At 41.6% G+C, this 20,580-nt stretch overlaps 1 protein-coding gene across 9 annotated transcripts in view; it reads left to right on the forward strand.

Annotated features, from left to right (window-relative positions):
- PECAM1 (platelet and endothelial cell adhesion molecule 1) overlaps window positions 1-16,442 on the forward strand; it is a 102,727-nt gene extending 86,285 nt beyond the window's left edge. For 8 of the 9 annotated variants that reach the window (XM_043964374.1, XM_043964376.1, XM_043964380.1 and 5 more), the window contains 2 exons: window positions 1,885-1,907; window positions 15,189-16,442. In XM_043964374.1, coding sequence (XP_043820309.1) covers window positions 1,885-1,907; window positions 15,189-15,195 — 30 coding nt within the window. In that variant the 3' untranslated portion in view covers window positions 15,196-16,442. The remainder of the gene's footprint in view (window positions 1-1,884; window positions 1,908-15,188) is intronic. The other variant, XM_043964378.1, reaches the window with a different exon arrangement.
- Window positions 16,443-20,580: the final 4,138 nt, after the last annotated feature.

A 20,580-nucleotide genomic window follows, 5' to 3' on the forward strand; every position in this document is an offset into this window, starting at 1 on the left:
ACACAGCTAGTGAGTGTTAAGTGTCTGAGGCCGGATTTGAACTCAGGTACTCCTGAATCCAGGGCCCGTGCTCTATCCACTGCGCCATCTAGCTGCCCCTATCCTCAATATTTTTAAGTATGAACTCCTTGTCTACAATCAGGGTATGCTGTCCCTAAATAAGCAGAGGTGGCTTGATTATAATCACCTGATCTGAACAGGAAGATGTGGTTTGCCAGCAATAAAGATAATGACATAATTTTCCTTGAAAAAGATTTTCCCCCTTCAATCCTTTATTTACTTTCCTGAGATTCTAGAACAGTTATCAGCCTCTCTGGGCCCAGACTTTGGATGGTGGCATGAAGTGAGCTTAGCTTGCCTGATGACTCAGTGTCATTGAGTCACTGGCCCAGGCCTCAGTTATATTTCTGTCCTGCAGCTTTATAATCACAGGAGACTGTAAATGTTTTCTCTGGAGCCTGTCTTCTTCTTTCTCTAAAGCTCTATGGAACTCTAAGATTCAGGATTTTATTTATTTATTTATTTATTTATTAGTGAGGCAATTGGGGTTAAGTGACTTGCCCAGGGTCACACAGCTAGTAAGTGTTAAGTGTCTGAGGTCGGATTTGAACTCAGGTACTCCTGACTCCAGGGCCGGTGCTCTATCCACTGCACCACCTAGCTGCCCCCCTTTTTTTTTTTAAGGAGCATAATCTCCCTATTCTCACCCTGGCTTTCCCTCTATTTCAAACCGAGCATGGCCAGCCTTTCCCATCCCAAGGTCAGATTTGAGGTGGAGGGGGTGGTTGGTTTCATTAACTGCAGGCCAGGGACTACTCCCTAGTAGAGGCCTCAGTAATAAGCATTGTTGGGGAGAAGAGTGAAAATTGAGGTCTATAGGAGGCACAGCTACCCTTCTAAGACTGTGTTTGTGGCTGATTACAGAACCTCTCCTTGGAAAAACTGTGGCTCATTTGGATCTATTGTAGGTCAGGTGAGTCTCTCTGAGACCTGCTCAGTGCACAGAACTTTTCATCATGACCCCCTGTTAATGGCTAGGCTCACTCATCACTATGAGTAGGCTTTTTGAGGTACTTGGGGATTCCTGCCTCTCTTCTGACTGGTACAAAGGATCTGCATCTGTATGTATGTGCATATACTGAAGAACAGCTGTATTTGTTTGGTGTTTTAAAGTATGCAAAGCTCTTGACAGATTCCTTCATTTGAGACTGACAACAATCCTGTGACATGGGTACCGTAGGCGTTATTATCTTCATTGAGTAGATGAAGAAACTGAAACTCAGGGAAATTAGATGACTTTTCCATAGTCATACAACTAGTAAATATCAGAATGGGATTTTAAATGGGGTCTTAATGGCTCCAGTTCCAGCACGCCATTTGATACACCATGTTGTCTCTCCTTAACAGAGGGAAATCCCAGCAGAGGATAGATTTCATTTGTCTAACAGAGTCCCATTTCTAGGCTGTCCTAGAAAGACTGGGTTGTTGGAAATGATCATTTAGAGTCTTGGGAGCTACCTTCCCAAGGGACCCTAGAAATCTGGGGTGAAGTTGACACCTGCACATGGGATTCCTTGTTATATACAAAGAGATTAGTGATGAGGCTACAGTCTTTCTGTGGACAGAAGGAGTCACAAAAATCAGAGGAACAACTGAGCAAGTAATGAACATCTCATGCCTATTTCCCTATAGCTAAAGTCAAACTTGACCTGAATGTGTTTCTTTGATTTAGAAAGCTCTACAACTGGCTCTCTTGGGTATTGGAAAGAAACTCTCTTCCATAACTGGGTGTTAGTGATGAAGACATAATATGCATGTCTTCTTTCTATGTGAAGATGAAGTTGTCTCCTGTTAATTACATGAATGTCATACTTTCTTTTTCAGGGTCAGGGGAGAACAGGCATTCTGTAAGTACATATTCCACTTGAATAATTTAGAAAAAAAAGACAAATCCTTAGGCTCCATAATGTTATAAAAGTTATCCATAGTCTTCCTCCCCTCAGATGATTTTTTGGGGGCGGGGCAATGAGGATTAAGTGATTTACACAGGGTCATACAGCTAATAAGTGTCAAGTGTCTGAGGCTGGATTTGAACTCAGGTCCTCCTGAATCCAGGGCTGGTGCTTTATCCAATCCACCACCTAGCTGCCCCCAAATGATTTTTTTTTTTTTTTTTTTTTTTTTTAGGCAATGGGGGTTAAGTGACTTGCCCATGGTCACACAGCTAGTAAGTGTCAAGTGTCTGAGGCCGGATTTGAACTCAGGTACTCCTGAATCCAGGGCCGGTGCTTTAACCACTGCGCCATCTAGCTGCCCCCTCAAATGATTATTTTTAACAACAATACCAATAACGAGGACATTGTAATAAATGAGCTCTGAGGTCCATTCCTGTGCTGACGTTTTCTGTCTACATGATTGTTATAGTTCTTTAGATAGTGGACAAGGGGAACCCCAGAATCCAGTTAGGAGATGGGATTAAATGGTGGCTTCCAAAGAATGGGAAAATTCCATGAGACTGGTGGAAATTTGAGAGCATCATGACCTTGGGATATTCCCCTGCTCTGCATCTAGTGGGAGCTAGTCCTAGACAATCCAATTGATTGCTCTGCTGGGTAACCTTGATACTACCCTCCTCATGATCCAGCAGAGTTATCAAAGTATTCACTGGGCAGAAACTATACAATGAAGACGGTGCCCTTGCAAGTCAGTTGAGACTATGGTACTGTTGTAGGTGTTTAGGTTCCAGGCCTAAGGCCTTCCTTAGCCTCTCCCAGGGAACAGGAATGTAGACCTTTTGCTTGTCTATATCTGAGTATTGGTTCCAATTGAGAACAAAAGCTATTGTTGTACTTTAAGTATATGAAGATTCCCCCGCAATACATTGAATCTTGCGTAATTAGTTTCAAAAGCACCTGCTTCCAGAAGAGAGAGAAATGAGCCTTGTGGTTACTTGGAATGTTACAAAACATTTAAGTTCCAGTTATTTCAGTAAGCAGATAGTTTTGAATGGCCCTCTGGGCTATTGGTGTCATAGTTTTGTTTACAGATTTTTAGGAAGGATCTAGGATGCTGGTTTGGGCTGGGGGTGGGGGGCTCAAGAAGGGACTAGAAGCTGAACTGTTTCTAGTGAGATTGGAATTTTGCTAAAACCCTAATCTGTATCACATCCTACTGTGAAGAGAAGTCTACTTAAAAAACAAACCGCCCCCCCCCATTTTACCCTTTTGTATCCCTTGTCCTTTGATGCCTGTTTCCCAGACTTCCCCCCTTGAACTAATCAATTGATCAGTAAACTTGGCTGCAGTCATCTCTGCTCCAGTGTGATTCTAAAGGGGATGAGAGGACAGTGCCTTCTGAATGGGAGACTTTGGGATGCTAGATTAGCCTTATTGAATTCAGAAAGCAAAACTATTCCTTCACTAGCCTTGGAGCTACAGCAGATAATAATAAGAATGATAACAATAAGAATACCATTTTTCTTTTTTCAAATTCTTTATCTCTTGGGAAATCTATTTAGACAACCTCTTGTTTGAGAGAATAGATGTAAGAAAAGGACATTTGGAGAGTACTACTGTAGTAGTCTGTCATATTTATGAAAGCTTCCGTAATTCTAACACTTATTTTATTTGTCACACATTAAATTTTTCATTCTTTTTTTGTAAAAATAATTGAATCTATAATAAGAAAAAAGAAAGGAAATATGGCATGAAGAGATATAGCACTTTACGATTTGCCAAACACCTAACAAATGTAATGCCCTTGTTAGGTTATTTTACCAACTTGCACTTGTACTTATAGGTTGGGTCCCCATGGAGGGGCTATCATTTATTTTGTCTTGAAGAAGGTAACCCTGTGCTTGACTACCCCTCCTACTATAGCTGAACCCCTACCAGTGTGTTTCCCATTAACAATCAGCCAGTGGACATAATTAGCTTTTAGTAAAGCTATTTACTAAGATGATAGTAAGAGCAATACAAAATATTCTTTCCATAAATCTAGAGCACACTGTATCACAAATATATATAGTATCTATGACTGGGCTCAAACATGTAGGGCACATATGTGAGAAAGGGAAATTCAAAATGCCTGGTACTGCAGGGCCTAGAAGTTCTTTCTTTACCTTTGCAGAGTCCCTACTCAGCTACGTTTACATCCATCATCTCTGCTAAGTGGGCAGCTCTACTGTGTTCCCAGAGACTGTTCCTTTCTTGAGTACAGAGTCAGAACTCTTTTCTGTGTTGAGAAAGCTGTGCTTTTAGAAGTTGCTTTTTCTCATTGGTCTAGTAGCATCAATGACAGGAAGCTAGGTGGCACAGTAGATAAAGTGCTGTCCCAGGAATCAGGAAGACTCATCTCCTTGAGTTCAAATCTGGCCTCAGACACTAGCTATGTGACCCTGAGCAAGTCACTTAACCCTGTTTGCCTCAGTTTCCTCATCCATAAAATGAGCTGGAAGAAAAAAAATGGCGAACCACTCCAGTATCTTTGTCAAGAAAATGTGGTCACAAAGAGTTAGACATGATTGAAAAAAGACTTAATAACAACAGCTCCTGTTACAAGGTCAGTGGAAGAAGAGAAGTCTCCTCTCCCCCAATCTTGAGGGTGTCTCCCCATGGTTATCTCCCAATCTTACATTCCTCAACTGCTGGATAGATTGCTTCTTTTAAATATAATCCCAAGGGTGTGTGTGTGTGTGTGTGTGTGTGTGTGTGTGTGTGACTAATTTTCTTAGCCAAAGGATGTTTCCTGTGTGGGGTCAGTTGTCTTCATCCAATGGCCAAAGCCCTACAATAGTCTCAAGTTAGTTAAATAAATTCACACACTTTTTGTGGTTGCAGAAAGACTTAACATCTCCATTATACTTTATGATTCTATTCTGAGCCTTCTGTGATGCCCATTACATTAACTGAGGTAGAGAAAGGAGCTCCTTCCCTTACGTATACATTGTCTCATTTGACTCCTACAGCAACACTGTGAATTAAATGTTTAGGTATTATTTTCCTTACTTTATAAAAGAGAAAACATAATCTGAGAGAGGTTAAGTGACTTACCAGGGGTCACACAGCTAAGAAGTCTCTGAGTTGGGATTCAAACCCAGGTATTTCTGACCCCATGAACAGCCTCAATCATGAGCAGTGTAACTTTTCTCCCAGCAAGTTCTGAGTACTAGAAAAATTTTATTCAATCAAAAACATTTATTAATTACCTACTGTATTTCTGGCACTGAACTAGGTGCTAAGGGAAGATACAAAGTCTAGATAAAACATAGTCCCTGCCCTCATGGAGATAACAGATAACTATCTTGTGCAAATATTACATGACAAGTGTTTGTCCTTCATTCTCAAAAAGGACCAATTGACTTGCAAGTGAATTGGATTTAAGTGAGGCAAGGTTGTGCAAAGTCATCAGCCTCACTCTCTCCTCTAAGGTCATCTGAGTCCAGTGGCAACACATAGGTCAGGATAACTGGAGATGACCCCAGCCTTGTTAAGCTAAGGTCTTTCCCAGGTCTTAGTTTGTCTGAGGCAACACCTGTTCAGTGATTTAAAGCTAAGTAAGAAAATGAGGCAAAAGATGGTCTAATTTGCCTCCTCAAAGGAAAAAAAATCATACTTGGAGGGGTTTCTGGGTGGAACAGAAACAATTGCTGTTTACACTCACTCTGAGCCTGCAAAATCCAAACAATGACCAAGTCTGGCTTGGGCTGGGACTTATTATTGGCCAATAAGAGCCAGAGTGATTTGGGTTTAAGGCGTGGTCAAGGAGCTCCATTTAGATCCTAATGGGCTTTATCTAAGCCTGGTTTTTCCAGAGCCCTACCTAAGTGTATTAGAGAGATAAAAATAAAGTATTAGGAGGGCAGCTAGGTGGTGCAGTGGGTAAAGAGGCCCTGGATTCAGGAGTACCTGAGTTCAAATCCAGCCTCAGACACTTGACACTTAGTAGCTGTGTGACCCTGGGCAAGTCACTTAACCCCCATTGCCCCACAAAAAAAAAAAAGTATTAGGTAAGGTCTGAAGTGGGAAAGTCCCTATGAAAGGAGGCCTTAGAGCAAAGCTTCTTAAACTGTGGGTTGCCCCCCCCCATATGGGGTTGCATAACTGAATGTGGGGGTTGTGAAAATTTGGTAATAGTAAGAGGTTATATATTCCTATTTTATATACCTATATACCTGGGGTTGTGTAAAAAAAAATTATCTGGTGGGGGTGGGGGGGTGGCAGCTAGGTGGCTAAGTGGATAAAGCACTGACCCTGTATTCAGGAGGACCTGAGTTCAAATCCAGTCTCAGACACTTGACACTAGCTGTGTGATCCTGGGCAAGTCACTTAACCCTCATTGTCCCACCAAAAAAAAAACTTCTCCTGTGAAAAGGAGTTGCAAGTGGAAAAAGTTTAAGAAGCATGTCTTAGTGAGTGAATGCTTGATGGAGGAGGTAGAATCTGAGTTGGACTTTAAGAGTATGAATTTCATGGGGAAAGGGAGGGAAGGAAAGCATTTGAGATGTGAGGGACTGTGCAAATGAAGTATGCCGGTTTCTTGGAATAAGGGCAATTTAGTAGAACATGGTGGATTAAAGGAGCTGCTATTAGGGGAAGAAAGGGCCTGAGAAGTAGAAAGGAACAAAAGTTTCCATCCCAAGCCCTGAACCAGATTTGGGGCCCTCCTCCTTTTTTTTTTTTCTTCTTTTTTTCAGGGTAATGAGGGTTAAGTGACTTGCCTAGGGTCACACAGCTAGTAAGTAAGTCAGAAGATTGCTTATTCCTCTGTGATTTGGAGATGGTGACTCTCTGGGCCTCAGTTTCTTCCTCTGTAAAATGAGGGAGTTGAATTAGATGGCCTCAGGCTCCCTTCTGGCATCATCTGATGTCCCTTCTTTTAAGGCTTGGCAGGAATCTCTGAATTAGGAAGCATTATCACTGGGGCCCAAGCCCCATTCTGGTCATGGATATGCAGGAACCCCTTTGTTTCCTGAAAACTTGACCTTGTGATGAGGTCTCATTCCAACAGTGGAATTATTCTAGTCATATCCCTCTGGAGGAGAGAAAGATACCAGCTGTGCTTATGGTGGGAATATTCTAGGTTCAGGGGAAAGAGGCATGAAACAAAAGATGAGCCAAATCTTTTCTTGCCATTAGGTTCACGGACTGGCATGAATACAAAATTGGGAATTTTGCTTTACTGGGCATTGTGAGGCTAAGAGAAAAATTAGCCTTTGGTTCAGTAAACACCCCTGTTTTAATAGTGATTCTGCTCCAAGTGTGAGATGAACCCCCCCCCCCATAGTCCCCACCTTACCTAGCTTGTATTCAGTCTAGATAGACTCTCTGTAAAATGGCTCTGACTCCCCCCAAATCAGTGGCTCACACCTGAAAATTTATTTCCATCATAATGAAATGGACACAGTGGTCAGTCAACTTTTGCTTAAAGACCTTCAATGAGAAAGAACCCATTACTTCCAATGACTCAGCCCATTCCACTTTTGATTAGCTCTAATTATTGGGAAATTTTTCCTGACATGAAGCCTAATTTCACCTCTTGGAGATTTCTATCCAATGCTCTGCTCCTCAGGGCCATAAAAGAACAAGCCTAATCTCTCTTCCACATGACAGTTTTTCTACTAAGTGAAGATAGGTATTCTATTTCCCCAAAGGCGTTCTCTGTTAGACAACAAGCATTTTATTTAGGCTTACTGAGAGCCAAGTACTATTGTACTTAGTGCTGGAGAATATGTTAAAAACAAAAAGTCCATACTTCAAAGAGCTCACATGATAATGGAGAAAAAAACACGCAAAAAGCTACATGCATAACAAAGATGTATAGAGTGTAATAAATTCAGAGGGAAGGGTAAGGGTATGTGCGTGGTTTGACTGGGAAAGACCTCCTGTGGAAGGTGGGCTTTGAGCTGTTTGGAAGGAAGCCAGGGAAACCTGCAGGCTGAGATGAAGAGATAGAGTGTTCCCAGACATGGGCTACCGCCAGTGAAAAAGCACTTCATTGGGAGAGAATATTCTATTAAAGGAACAGCAAGAAGGTCAGTGCAGCTGGATCATAAGGTATGTGGAGAGAATGAAAGTATAAAAACACCGGGACGGTAGGAAGGAGCCAGATTGTGCCAAAGAGAGGATTTCTATATTTGAACTTGGAGGTAATAGGGAGCCGCCAGAGTTTATTGAGGAGGGGAGTGACATGGTCAGATGTATACTTTAGGAAGAACACTTTAGCAAAACTGGGAATAAGAACACTGCCCTTAAATCCTGAAGAGTGGGGTTATTGATCACAGGATTATAAATGTAGAGCTGGAAAGAACTTAAAAGATCATTTAGTCTTACCTCCTCATTTTATAAATCAATAAGCCTTTAAAAAGGAAGTGACTTGCTCAAGGTCACTTGGCAAATTAGATTCCCCCAAAGAGATGCTGACCTCTTTGGACCTGGGATCCATGCTAGGAACTAAGCCAATGGATTTTGTTTATAAAATAAGCCAGTATAATTTCCCTAATAATCATCCAGTAAGGGTCAGGAGCAAATTAGTTGAACTGCCCAGCAGGGAACTGGGAGGGGATTTCCTTCCTGAAATCAAAACTGGCAATCATTCTTCCTTGTTTAACAGCCTCAGGTTCTGAAAACATATTGAAGGAAATATCTTAACAATGAGATAACCACTTAGCCAAAATGCTAATTTGGTATTGTGTTTGACCAAGTCCATTCTGACTTCATTTTTCCTCTGCCGGCTCAGCCTTGTTTATAAGTTGTATTTATGGTGAGGGCAGACAGATAATATGAAACAGGGCGTACTGTGTCAGAGCGGGTGGCCTCCAGACTAGGGCACAGTCTTGGAGACAGCCTCTTTCCTTGTTCCTGACCTTTCAGTCACTCTGACCCTAATCTTTATGGTAAAGATCTCCCCGCTGCCTCCCAGTCCTCGTCCCCACATCTCCTTCTTTCCCTCAAATGCCGCAGTTTCAGAGGGAGAGAGCAGGAAAGTGATTTTATTGGAAGCAGCCAGGAAAAGTAGGAAAACTGCCCTTTGGAGTCGGGTTCAAAGCCTCCTTAGCGACCGGTATTAACTGTTTTACAGTGGACAAGCCATTTACCTGCCTAAGCCTCAGTCCCCTCAGGAAAATGAGTATAAATGTCCGTAGTGCCTAACACAGAGAACTGTTCTGGGGATCACTCAAGATGTCTGTAAAACACTTTGCAGACATTAAAGCAATATAAACAAATGTCTGACGGGGAAGCCCTTGGCCCAGACGTCCTAAATTCCTCCCTGGAAGGAATTGTTCCCACCTTGGTCCATTTGACTAGAGATCAATCTATCAGAAGATATATCGGGCCTGACGATAAAAAGTTTAATTAGCATCCGTTGATGGACAGTAGCCAGGTGGACGGATAACAACGGTCTAGAACAGAGAAAGAGCATGTTATCCAGCCTTGGGCTGACATTCCTTAGCAAAAGGAATTCAAATCAGCCTACCAGGTGGCTAAGCCTTGTAACTTTCCTTATTTGGGAGGTGGAGTAACAAGGACAGGATGTCAGGCAGTTTGGAGGAGAAGTGTAAACCTAGGGGTCTCAGGAATTGCTGGAGATCAGATTTGTTCTAGTGGGATAACGGTTTCTCTCCAGAGAATCCTATTCATTAAACATCTGCATTCCTTATATTGGCTCCATCCCCTTAGAATCAATATAGCTCATCCTATTGTTCGATAAAATACAGCCAGGGGATTTTTCTGTATTTACACAATCTTGCAACTCAGTTTTCTTGGTCTTCCCCACTCTGTGGACCACTACAAAGCAACTATGTTAGGCACTGCAGACAGCTGGAAGGAGAAAGCTTAATCTAGGTCAAGGGAGACACACTTGGAGATAAGCAACAGACTTTAGGGGTTTGGCTTTTTTGTTTTGTTTTGCTTTGTCTTCTTTGAGATTTCCTTGCTCAGGCTACAAATTCAGCAAGGCACCGACAGGCTGATCCCACTGCTGTTGGCATGAAGCTTTGACCTGCTCCATGTTTGACCTGGGCTGCTCTGCCCCTCCTAAGGCTTTCTATCCTCTGAGCCACAAGAACTGAGTTCAAATTTGACCTCAGGTACTTACTAGCTGGGCAAGCTAGGTGGTGCAGTGGATAGACCTCCAGACCTAGAGTCAAGGAAGACCAGAGTTCAAACTTGGATCTCAGACACTTAGTAGCTGGGTGACCCTGGACAAATCACTTGATCCTGTTTGCCTCAGTTTCCTCATCTGTAAAATGAGCTGGAGAAGGAAATGTCAAAGTATTCCAGTATCTTTGCCAAGAAAACCCCAAAAAGGGGTCAGGAAGAGTTGAACTCGACTGAAATGATTGAACAACAGCAACAAAAACAACTTAGTAGCTTTGTGACCCTGAGCAAATCATTTAACCTTTGTCTGCCTCAGTTTCCTCAACTGTGAAATGGGGATCATAAAAGCACCTACCTCCCAGGGTTGTTTGTTGTTAAGATAAAGTGAGTTAGTGTTTGTAAAGCTTCCAGTACACAGTAGGCACTTAATAAATGTCTGTTCCCTTTTATTTGTTCCCATAGAAATATCAATTATTTTAAAAACATATAGGTCAGTTTTACATTTAAAAATCAACATATAAATGTCACTTTATTTACAAAATAAAATATTATTGTATTCTTAAAATATTTTAACATATTTAAAAAGAAAATATTTTATTTAATACTATTGAAAACCCCAGAGATTCCTAAAAGACGTGTTGTTCATGTACCAAAGCTACCAGTATTACAGCTCACAAGAAGTACTCAGGACTCATTTCCTCCAAAATAGGAAAAGCAGCCACATCTGAGTAGGACTTGGCCAGTCATCCACTTTGATCACGTTCTAGCTGAGAGCAAGAAACCAAGAACAATGTCTTCCATCAAGACTGAGGTGGTGGAAATTAGGAGGCCCAATCTAATCATTTGGGCTAGAAGGTGTTTCGTCGACCAGAATGAATACTTTCTGTTCCGTGACTGCAAATGACAAAGCTACAAGTTTTCTGTTTGGGCCTAGACACCTGGGATCTTGTTGAAAGTGTCACTGGGGGGCAGCTAGGTGGCGCAGTGGATAAAGCACCGGCCCTGGATTCAGGAGTACCTGAGTTCAAATCCGGCCTCAGGCACTTGACACTTACTAGCTGTGTGACTCTGGGCAAGTCACTTAACCCCCATTGCCCCACAAAAAAAAAAAAGAAAAAAAGAAAAGAAAGTGTCATTGGGAGCTGCTCACAAAGACTGCTGGAAACTTTTTTGTGAGGTGTCTTAGATCCATCAGTCCTCCATCCCCAAAGAGGCACAAAAAGGGTTGTCATTCAGCAGTGTGACATTTAAAAAGTTCGAGAGACATAGTTTCTGGGTAATTTAATCATTTTATTAATAAGGCTACTACAATTATTAATAAAAAGAGGTCAGTGACACTCTCAAATGCCAAAGACCCCTCATGGCAGTGGGCTTGGCAATCAGCTCTGATTGGTTAACAATGAATGGGAATGAATATTTCAAGGGGCTGGGTTATATTCTAATAAGGGTCTTGGGGGTGTGTGACTTGGATCACTCAAGTCTTGGTCAAAGAGACTTACCAATTTCCACATCACCTATCTGACAAAAGGGAGAATCAACATTTTCCCAGACCTGTCCCGCTAAACACAGTGAGCAGAAATATATCCATTAGCCTAAACTTAGAATTTCTTTTACTGTCTGATTAGATCCAAGTCTTTGCATGTGATTTCCCACACTGGTTGATTTCTGGATGAGGAAGTAGAAGAGGAGAAAAACTTTGGTCCTGATTTAATAATTAGGTATTAATACAAGAGAAATAACCACTTCTTTCAGCAACAAAGACAGAGGCATGATGTAAGGAGTATTGGACCCAGCCTCATGTTTCCAAAGACTTTCTACCTGTCCCTCATCTCCCTCCCACCTCCTTTTATTTAATAGGAGTTGATATAATGTCTCCTCTCTACCTAGGCAGGGCTATAGGGTACATTAGTAGAGAAAGGAAAGAAATATGCATTTATTAAGCACTTACTATGTGCCAGGGACTATGCTAAGTGCTTTCCAGATATTATCTTATTTGATCTTCATAACCATCCTCAGTGGTAAATGGAAACTGAGGTACAGGGAGGTTAAGTGACTTGCCTACATAGGGCCTTTAGCCAGTATGTATCTGAGGCTGGATTTTTTTTTTTTTACTCTTTTTTGGCCGGGCAATGGAGGTTAAGTGACTTGCCCAGGGTCACACAGCTAGTAAGTGTCAAGTATCTGAGGCTGGATTTGAACTCAGGTCCTCCTGAATCCAGGGCTGGTGCTTTATCCACAGCACCACCTAGCTGCCCCCTGAGGCGGGATTTTAATTCAGGCCTTCTTGACTCTAGGCCTAGTGCTCTATCCTTTAGACTGCCTAAGTGCCTTAGCAGAGGTATAAGGCGTTGTCTTTACCCTTAAGGAGCCTACAGTTTCATTAGAACAAGGGTTCTAAACAAGGAGTCCACAGACCATGGATAGATTTCAGGGGTTTCATGTCAAAAACATCTTTATTTCAATAGAATTGCTTTCCTTTGTTAAACTTAACGTGTTTAATGTTTTATGATTTTAGAAACATTCTTCTGAGAAGGGGTCTCTAGGCTTCACCAGACTGCTGAAGGGATCTGTGACCCAAGAAAAGGTTCAGAGTCTCTTACCCAGAGAAACTACCTTAAGACTATCTTACCCTCCATGAAATAAAGATTGAACGCTGGACTTGGAGGAAGAAAGATTTAAATCCCATCTTTGACACTTACAAGCTGGATGATTAGGGCAGCCAGGTGGCACAGGAGATAGAACACTGGGCTTGGAGTCTGGAGGACTCATCTTCATGAGTTCAAATCTGACCTCAGACACTTCATAGCTGTGTGACCCTGGACAAGTCACTTTACCCTGTTTGCCTTGGTTTCTTCATCTGTAAAATGAGCTGGAGAAGGAAATGGCAAACCACCCTAGTATCTCTGCCAAGAAAACCCCCAAAGGGGCCACAAAGAGTTGGACACTACTGAGCAACAAGCTGTGAGATCTTTGGCTCTTAAATTCTCTGGGTCTCAGTTTTCTCATCTATACAATGGGGACAATAATGCCTGTAGGGTTCACAAGGTTGCTGTGTAGCTCAAATGAGGTAATGTAGAAATCATTTTGAGTAAAAATTGGTTTTTACATGTAATTGGGGAAAATAAAATGCTAAATTTTTTAAAAAGAAAGTTAGAGCTGGAAGAAATCTTAGAAATAACTTATTTCAGAAGTATCAATGGAACTCACAACACTTCCCCGAACCAGGTTACAATATAATTGGACAATATTTAACAAAATAAATAAAATACAATAAAATATAGCTTAAAATCCTTTTGAGAACTTTAAAGTAAAATGTAAGAATTATTATTTTTGTACCTCAAATATGCCCCATATTTTTATCTTCTCCTAGACTTTTCCTAGGATCTCCTAAGAGAATCAAATAGACATGATCTCTCATGCTTCTGAATTCCCTTATCTCTTTGGTTATATTTTTCTTAATGTACTAATCACAACCTTCATTGTGTTAGGATATCTATATAAATCTCTCTCCTACTAGATTGTAAACTCCTTGAAGACAGAGTTTGGATCTTCTGAATCTCTATATCCCCCACACAGTGGTTTGCTGGTAAATATTTAACAACTACCTTTTAGAAGGGGAAATATGTCCTCTCAACATACTTTTAAGTTTAACCTACACTATTAACATTTTCTCCATCACTTTTTTTACATGTTTTTAAATAGTGTTTTTCTTTTTTCCTTTTTATTTATTTATTTACCTATTCATTCATTCATTTGTTTATTTGTTTATTGATTTTGTGAGGCAATGAGGGTTAAGTGACTTGTCTGAGGTCACAGAAGTGTCAAGAATCTGAGGCTGGATTTGAACTCAGGTCCTCCTGAATCCAGGGTCAGTGCTTTATACACTATCCCACCTAGCTGCCTCCCCCTATAAATATTTCTTGAAACAATTAGAAAGCAATTCAATATAACCCATTTTATTTTGTCTGAGAAGGTACCAATCTAGTTCATGGATAGATTTCAAGGAGTATGAACCTGGATGGGGAAAAAATTACGTCTTTATTTTCATGAATCCTGAGATTTAGCATTTCCTTCAATTATTCAAAAGCATAAATTTGAGAGGGGCCCAAAGGCTACAGTAGACTGCCAAAAGGGTGCATAAACCAAAAGAAGTTAAAACCCCCTGCTCTGATCCAACACTTTCATTTTACAGCTGAGTTAATGGAAGCCCAAAGAGGCTCAGTGATTGGCTTTAGCCATCACTAATTAGTGATAGCCAGCACTGGAAGTACCCAGCAAGATCGAACACACCAGCTTGTTACTAGAAGCAGAGGGCAGCTAGATGCAAAAACCCCATTCAAGTTTCAGTCTTGAATTTGCAAAGCATATACATACAAACATCCCATCTCACTCCCATGGCAGTGGCTTTGCTGTCCTGAAATGTCCTCCTCCCTTGCCTAACAAAACCTTATCCCTAACTTCAAGGCCAGGCTCAAAGGTCACTTCTTTTGTGAAGCCTCATAAAGGTGTTTGGTAAAATACTTTAAAATTCAAGTCAACAAACATTTATTAACAGTATGAAGGGGCACAAGCCCTGGATTCAGGAGGACCTGAGTTCAAATCTGACCTCAGACCTTGGGCAAGTCACAACCCTCACTGACCCACAAAACAAAAAAACGAAAACAAACAAACAAAACAACAACAAATAAGTCAAATGAGCCTTAGAAAAGTTGTGATATGGGTTTACAAAGCACTTTATGTACATCATTTCATTTGAGCCTCACAACAACCTAGGGAGGTTCTGAGATCATTATTATCTATAGGTACAACTGCTATTGTCATTGCTATTTTATAGATAAAAGAACTGAGGTTGGAAGAATTGAAATGATTTGCCATGCTCACACTTGGTGTCAAAGACAAGATATGAACTGTGGCATTTTTGACTCTCAAGTCTATCACTGTATAGCACCTCTGCCACATTGTCTAATTAGACAGTCTAAAAGAATGTCTGAAACTGTGGCGTAATGTGACATCCATCCACTGCCCCACGCTCGCTGTTGTAATGAGGCATACATGCGACGCTAACTCTTTTTTGTCTCTTGTTGCCAACAGAGAATAGAAGGCTCCCTTGATGCAACCTAGAAAACCAATTACAGCTGTGGATCCCTGATGTTCCAAGAAGATGAACAGAGATTTTCCATGTATCCCAAGAGCACTGTAGCACTTACTCATGAATCAGATGGTCTCTTACAAACAGCGATTTTTCTCAGGCCAAGTCATCATTTCTCAAACCCATGCCCTGATCCTTCCGTGTGTTCGTGTGTGTGTGTGTGTGTGTGTGTGTGTGTGAATGTGTTACAAAGATTCTAGAGAAAGAAAAGTGCTGCTAGAAATTCTGGGTCCCATTCCATTTCACACTTTAGCCCTCTCCAGAGGAGTTGGGTCCTATTGTCACTGCTTCCCAGATCTTGGGAAAAACAGAATAGAAATAGCAGGTTCATTGTTCATGGTCCATTGGGGGTCTTTTGAAACTTGAATATTTTGTCTTGTACAGAGATAGAGAACTTTACAAAGTGTCTACATAAAAAAGGAAACGTTTCTAATTTGATGGTAAATTGCCTGTTCTAGATAAAGGTCCTACAGCTTTGGGGCCTATCTTTCACATGTTCCTTTTCTCATCTTTCAAAGGGCCCACTGTTCTGTGCAAACTTTTTCTGTCCTGAAATATACGATTCAGATCAGAAAAGAGAAAGGTGGCTCTTTCTGATATGACCAGACTTGGGAGCAAAATAGTTTAGCTATCATATTGGGGCAGCTAGGTGGCGCAGTAGATAAAGCACCAGCCCTGGATTCAGGAGGACCTGAGTTCAAATCTGTTCTCAGACATTCGACACTAGCTGTGTGACCGACCTTGGGCAAGTCACTTAATCCTCATTGCCCCACCAAAAAAAAAAAAAAAGAAGTTTAGCTTTCGGTGATGGAGAGTGACTCTTTGGGATAAAGCTCTTATGGAATAGGGCAAACATATAGCATTTAAAAAGTAAACTGAATGAAGCTCAGATGCTCTTAAGCATGTTTCTTTACTCCTTTTCTCCCCCCCCCCTTCAATTTCAATGAAGGCTAGAAGACAGAAGCTATAACTGAGGGAGCCTCCAGCAAATGTTTTTCTTTTAACAACTTTACATTTCTGACTAATTCTTTTTCTTTAATTTATTCCTTGCTACAGAAATTCTTGCTTGCGTCATCCAATTATTTCATATTTTTAAGATGGGCAGATGCCCTTCTAGTTTTGCTCTGTAGTTCCGCTTCCCTCTCCTGGGTTGGGGGGAGGGGAGGGAGGAGAGAAGAGTGTTTCAATAAATAAACTTGAACTTTCCTTCAGAATCATGGAATGGTTTCTTTACTGCAGAGGGCAGACAGATATGGCTGGGTTGCAATCTGCATCACTGGTGGGAGGATGCCTCCTGATGAGATCAGAGATCCAACTGAAATTTTTCATAGTTGCTCTTTCAGCAAACTTCAGGTGGATCTCTCTGCTGGGCCCTGGCCCAGTCCCCTGGCCTCCAGAAGCTTCTGCATGGCCAAAAAGACCTCATCATGCAGTTGAAACAGCCTTGGGAAAGGCTTCTGCCACCTCTTGTTGAAACTACTCCTACTGGGGGTTCAGGCTAAAACAAGGAGTCAATTAAATGTCAGATTAGCCCATTAGAGTTAATCATGCTTGATGATAGTGATGATAATAAGGATAATAGCTAACATTTATGTAACACATACTATGTGCCAAGTACTTTATTACTGTTTGCTCAATGGAAGAACTGTGAATGACTTAACTATTCTCAGCAATACAATGATCCAAGACAATCTCAAAGGACTAATGATTAAGCATACTATCTACCTCCAAAGGAAGAACTGATATTGAGTGAACATAGACTGAAGAATGCTATTTTCCCTTTCATTCTTTTTCTTTTATTTGAGTCTTCTTGTTCAAAATGACTAGTATAGGAATGTTTTACATGATTGCACATGTAAAAAAATGTATTAGCCATGTTGCAAAAGAATGAACACACATGTGTTGCGCACACAGGCACATACACACGCGAAAAAGGCAAAAATAAATAATTTCTCAACTGATCCTCACAATAGTCCTGGGAGGTAGGTACTATTATTATCTTCATTTCACAGATTAGAAAACTGAGGCAGACGAAGGTTAAATGACTTGCCTAAGGTCACACAGATTATAAATGTTGGAAGTTGGATTTAGACTCAGGATTTCCTGACTCCAGGCCCAGTACTTTATCTACTACGCCACCTAGTTGCCCAGATCCAGAGTAGGGGCTCTTGACATGGGGTCCATGCATTTGTTTTATAAAATATTTTTATAACTGTATTTTAATATGATGGATTTCCTTTGGAATAACATATATTTCATTAATTTAAAAACATTCTTCTGAGAAAGGGTCTATGTTGTTCAGTCATGTCCAATTCCTCATAACCCCATTTGGGATTTTCTTGGCAAAGATACTGGAATGGTTTTCCGTTTCCTTCTTCAGCTCATTTTATAGATGAGGAAACTGAGGCAAACAGGGTTAAGTGACTTGCCCAGGGCCACACAGCTAGTGTCTGAGGCCAGATTTAAAATCAGGAAAATGGGGCAGCTAGGTGGCACAGTGAATAGAGCACTGGTCCTGGAGTCAGGAGGACCTGAGTTCAAATCTGGCCTCAGACACTTAACACTTACTAACTGTGTGACCTTGGGCAAGTCACTTAACCCCAATTGCCTCACCAAAACAAACAAACAAACAAACAAAACAAAACAAAAAAACCAGGAAGATGTCTTCCTGACTCCAGGCCCTGCACTCTCTCCATTCTGCCACCTAGCTGCCCTATGAAAAATAGCCTTCACCAAATCACCAAAGGGTCCATGACACAGGGACCAGCTATCTCCTCTCAACCCTCTTGTTCACACAAAGGATTATGTGATGTTAGAAGTCTCACAGGAACTACTGCTATCAAGGGTATGTATCCACTTTAGCCAGACACACATATTAGCAGAGGCAAGTTAAGGAAATGGTTGGAAACTATGTTGGGTCTTCAGTCTCTGGGACTTTTTGGTAGTTGAGAGACATCCTCTGTCTTATCATTTGTTGTTCAATTAAATTCAACAAGCATTAATCAATCAAGCAATAGCATTTATTTAGTGCCTACTAGGAAGTAGACATTGTGCTGGGTATTGAGGATACAAATACTGTGATGTATAAAAAGTTCAAGAGATGGAGCAGCTAGGTGGTACAGTGGATAGAGCACCGGCCCTGGAGTCAGGAGGGCCTGAGTTCAAATCCAGCCTCAGACACTTGACACTTACTAGCTGTGTGACCCTGGGCAAGTCACTTAACCCCAATTGCCTCACCAAAAAAAATTCAAGAGGCATAGTTTCTGGACAATTAGTTATTTTATTCATCATGCTAGCAGATAATTAATAAAATTTTGGCACTCTTGAATGCCAAAGACCCCTCATGGAACCCATTCAATGCTTGTATGCCCTGGTAAGAGTGGGTATTCCTGAGGATGTCAATCTACTCTGTTTAAAAATTAGTGAGAAGAATTAATATTATAATGAGAGATGGGCTTATTCTAAAGAGGGGGGGTGACAAGTGACTTGCCCAGGGTCACACAGCTAGTAAGTGTTAAGTGTCTGAGACTGAATTTGAACTCAGGTCCTCCTGAATTCAGGGCCAGTTCTCTATCCACTAGGCCACCTAGCTGCCCCCAAGAGACTTATTTCTTATCCAGACTACCCCACCTAAGACAATCTAGGTAAAAGGGGGGTCCACCTCTACCCATCTTGCCAGAGTGGAACACAATGGTCCAGAATTCACCTTAGATTAATTTCTTTTTAAGGACCTCCAATTAGTTGTGGTCTCCCACCCAGTATCAAAAGTAGGGAGGCGGGGTGGATTTGGGCAATCTCATCCATCAACAATGTCCTTCAGAGACTGAATAGTCAATAGGCTTCTGAAAAAACTCCTGGTCTTAATTCAATAATTGATTATTAATATGAGAGAAATAATCATTTCTCTCAATACAAAGAATGAAACAATCTACTCACAAGGAGTTTACATGTTCATGTTTGAACAAGTTCACAAATAATTCAATCAGCCAGACAGTAACCATTTATTAAGTACCTGCTATGTGTGGGACCCTGTACTAATCTCTGGAGATACAAAGAAAGCCTCCCTTCCCCCAATAGTCCTTGTCCTTTAGTGTGAGAAATGGGTAGTTGTCTCCTCTCAATGTGGATATGTCAGTCATATTCCCCTTGACCTGTTTGTAGGACAAAGGTGTCAGATCCCCTCCTCCCCCTCAGGTTAGCAAGGTCACATGGTTCAAGGAGCCCAGGTCTCAATAAGGTCTGCTCCAGAGTTGTGTCCATATAAGGAAGTATAAGGTCCACTCCTGAGTCATGCTCATACAAGGAAGAGGGGTGGGAATACTGCGTTCCAGTTAGCTAGTTTTTGTGCCTAGATTGTAACCCCACCAGTGATGAAAAAGGGGAGGGTCCATTTGCGTTAGGGACTAGGGTATAAAACAGGGCCTGCGAGCCCCCTTTCTGGGCACCCACTAGCTGCACACTAGGGTGCCTCCTCATGAGAATGAAATAAAGCCTTTGTCACCTCGCTGCTGAGTTCCTGAGAATTATTGAGAAGAGGATGGATTTTTCCCTCACATTTAGGATTCACATTCTAATAAGGAAAACCTGTAAAAATGATTGGACACTGGACAATAGGGGTCCCATCCTCTGAGCATGCCCAGCGTTTTCCCTGCTTCAATCTCTCTTGTGTCTGGGTGAACCAGATGCTCTCCTGGAGAGCCTTGCTGTCCACTTCAGAGCAAACATAGGCATAATAATGACTGTTTCCTACCTGCTAACTGTGTAGTAAAGAGCACCAACTGGCCAAATTGACCTCGTTCACGCAGGTTTTCCTGGAGTGAAGAGGATGAACTAACTACTGCGGGCTTGAAATGCCTTCTTCCCTACCCCTCCCCACCCCACACCTCTATTTTAGCAATTCATCTCACTTCCAGGAAAACAGTGAAGAAAAGGATAGATAGGGAGAGATTAACGATTAGAGAGAGAAAGGGGATAATCAAGGGGGCAGTCTGTTGAAGAGGGTAAGGAATGGCATTAAAGGTGTATATAGAGAGGTTCACCTTAGCAAAGACAATGGCCGCTTAATCAGAGATAGAAGTGGAAGAGGACATAGCTGGGGGAGAGGTCTAAGTGAGTTGATATGAGAATGAGGAAGGAAGAGGGACCTTTTGGGAAATGGGGCGGGGAGGGGAGTATGAGGCAAGATCCTCAGATGAGAAGCTGAGAACAAGGTGTTGGAGGTGGGGTCTTGAGGAGATATGAGAAGACTTGGTGTCCTCATTGAAAGAATTGGAAAATGGGGTACGGGTTGGGTTAGGGGTTGGGGTTCTTGGGAATTCCTCTTTAAAGAATTAC

Source organism: Dromiciops gliroides, chromosome 4 (assembly GCF_019393635.1).
Source record: "Dromiciops gliroides isolate mDroGli1 chromosome 4, mDroGli1.pri, whole genome shotgun sequence".
Taxonomy (NCBI): Eukaryota; Metazoa; Chordata; class Mammalia; order Microbiotheria; family Microbiotheriidae; genus Dromiciops; species Dromiciops gliroides.